The sequence below is a fragment of the Dendronephthya gigantea genome, unplaced genomic scaffold (assembly GCF_004324835.1).
Source record: "Dendronephthya gigantea isolate DGI-Jeju-01 unplaced genomic scaffold, DenGig_1.0 000269F, whole genome shotgun sequence".
NCBI classification, from domain to species: Eukaryota; Metazoa; Cnidaria; class Anthozoa; order Malacalcyonacea; family Nephtheidae; genus Dendronephthya; species Dendronephthya gigantea.
The window spans coordinates 45,740-47,500 of record NW_021163279.1 but is presented as its reverse complement, the minus strand read 5'-3'; the positions used below and the strand labels follow the sequence as shown (position 1 = coordinate 47,500).

At 32.2% G+C, this 1,761-nt stretch overlaps 1 protein-coding gene across 1 annotated transcript in view; it reads right to left on the bottom strand.

Annotated features, from left to right (window-relative positions):
* Positions 1–598, bottom strand: part of LOC114541136 — a 713-nt gene extending 115 nt beyond the window's left edge. The window contains exons 1-3 of the mRNA XM_028561123.1: positions 517–598; positions 316–437; positions 1–167 (exon numbers count right to left, since the gene is read on the bottom strand). The exon at positions 1–167 is cut by the window's left edge and continues 5 nt beyond it. Of these exons, the coding sequence (XP_028416924.1) occupies positions 1–167; positions 316–437; positions 517–594 (367 nt within the window). The 5' untranslated portion in view covers positions 595–598. The remainder of the gene's footprint in view (positions 168–315; positions 438–516) is intronic.
* Positions 599–1,761: the final 1,163 nt, after the last annotated feature.

Below are 1,761 nucleotides of genomic sequence, written 5' to 3'. Positions count from 1 at the left end.
TAAGATGTGTTTTCAACTTCCATGCACTTGAATATGCTTTCATTTGATGAAGGAGTTGTGGGATCATTAGTTTCATCTGATCCATTCCATCAATTATAATGCATGCATATTTTTTAGGATCTGATTCAGCTTTGGCACGGTGTTTATAATACTTCTCACGCTCTTCCCTATAAGGGTGATATGAGGTAAACATAAATTACTGTACTAACACACTGCCGAGAGGTATGGCAGCTAGCAGCAGTTGCAATAATCAATCAATTTTTGTTTAAAATTATATAGTAAATGGTTCTAGTCACTCTAATCTGTTTTAATTACCTTTGAAGCTGATTATGTTGGTTGTAAAGAACATCATAGTAATTTCTCTCTGTTTTATCCAAGGTCTTTTGCTTCTCCTCTTTTAGAATGACACATATGTCACACTTTGTTAGCCTTGTAACCTACAAAAAACAACAATCAATCACTTTGGAAAAAAATAAATTGAAGTAATTAGTTAAAAAATGAAAATTTTTAGCTCACCTTAGGAATAGTGACTTCCTTGAAATCTGTCTCCAACAGTTTGCAAAATTGGGAATAACAAATTGGATCATCCCCCATTGCTTTTAGATCGTCCACCATATAATTGTACAGTATCCTGTAATTGAGGTAGCATGGCAAATGGATTATTATGCTATCAGGCATTTTATCCCCCATCTTGGAAAATGATGTTTTCATCCAGGCTTTCGCTATATAAGTTTTTGTCTTTCTTTTTTTCTTTTCTTGGCTTGCTATTGTTAAATTACCATTAACATGATGCTAGACCAATCTGCTGAATTTTTTCTCACTTATAGAGTATATTGCTAACCACGCTTTTTTGCAAACCACATTTCCATAAACCATGAAAAGTATATTCTTGTCACTGAAAAAAAATATAAATTTGAATGCATGTACTTTTTGCATAATAGAAAAACAACAAATCCTACCAAATGAATAGCAGTTACACCCTAATAGACTAAATATTTTAAAATAAATTACATTAATCTGTAATTTGATTTATAGAAGTGGAATTTTACAAATTTTGGCACTCTCTTTCTAGCTTTTGTGATGAATTTTGTTCTTGCCTAGATCTTAATTTGGCATATAGCTGGAATTACCACATTTATAATCAGTCATATATATTCCTTATTGTTAAACACTATTGTTGTGTGATGTCGAAATAAGTTACATATTTTACATATTTTATTTTTCCAAATCCTCTTATCCGTGCAAGAAAATCGTCCGTGCAAGTCTCGATCGCTCACTCTTGCTGTCATTTTTAGGGATATATGAGAACGACCAAAATCACATAGCCATTAAACAACCCTTTAGCCCATAATTTTGAGTTAAAATTAGGTTGTTAGTTGGACTAAATATATTTAGTAATAGTATAGTTTACCTTTTATTCTGATGATCGATTATGTAATTCAGAACCCACTGGTTCTTTCCCTTATTAGACAGGTTATTAAAAGATGACCTTGCTAAGATTAGGACGGCATATTCAACATTCCAACATAGGAAGCCCAGACAAATGAGTCGGCCATTTGACATGACTATACAACTAGTGACGTAACTTATTATATTATTGGGAAGGATGGAAACTCTCGCCTCAATTTTCAACATATTCACAAATTAAAACACAAATTACTATAGTAAAACGGCACGTCGACTGCTAAATGCCTACCGTATGTTTAAGTTGAATAATCAAACTATACTTTCATAATAAAAATAGTGCTGAATTCAAAGGAA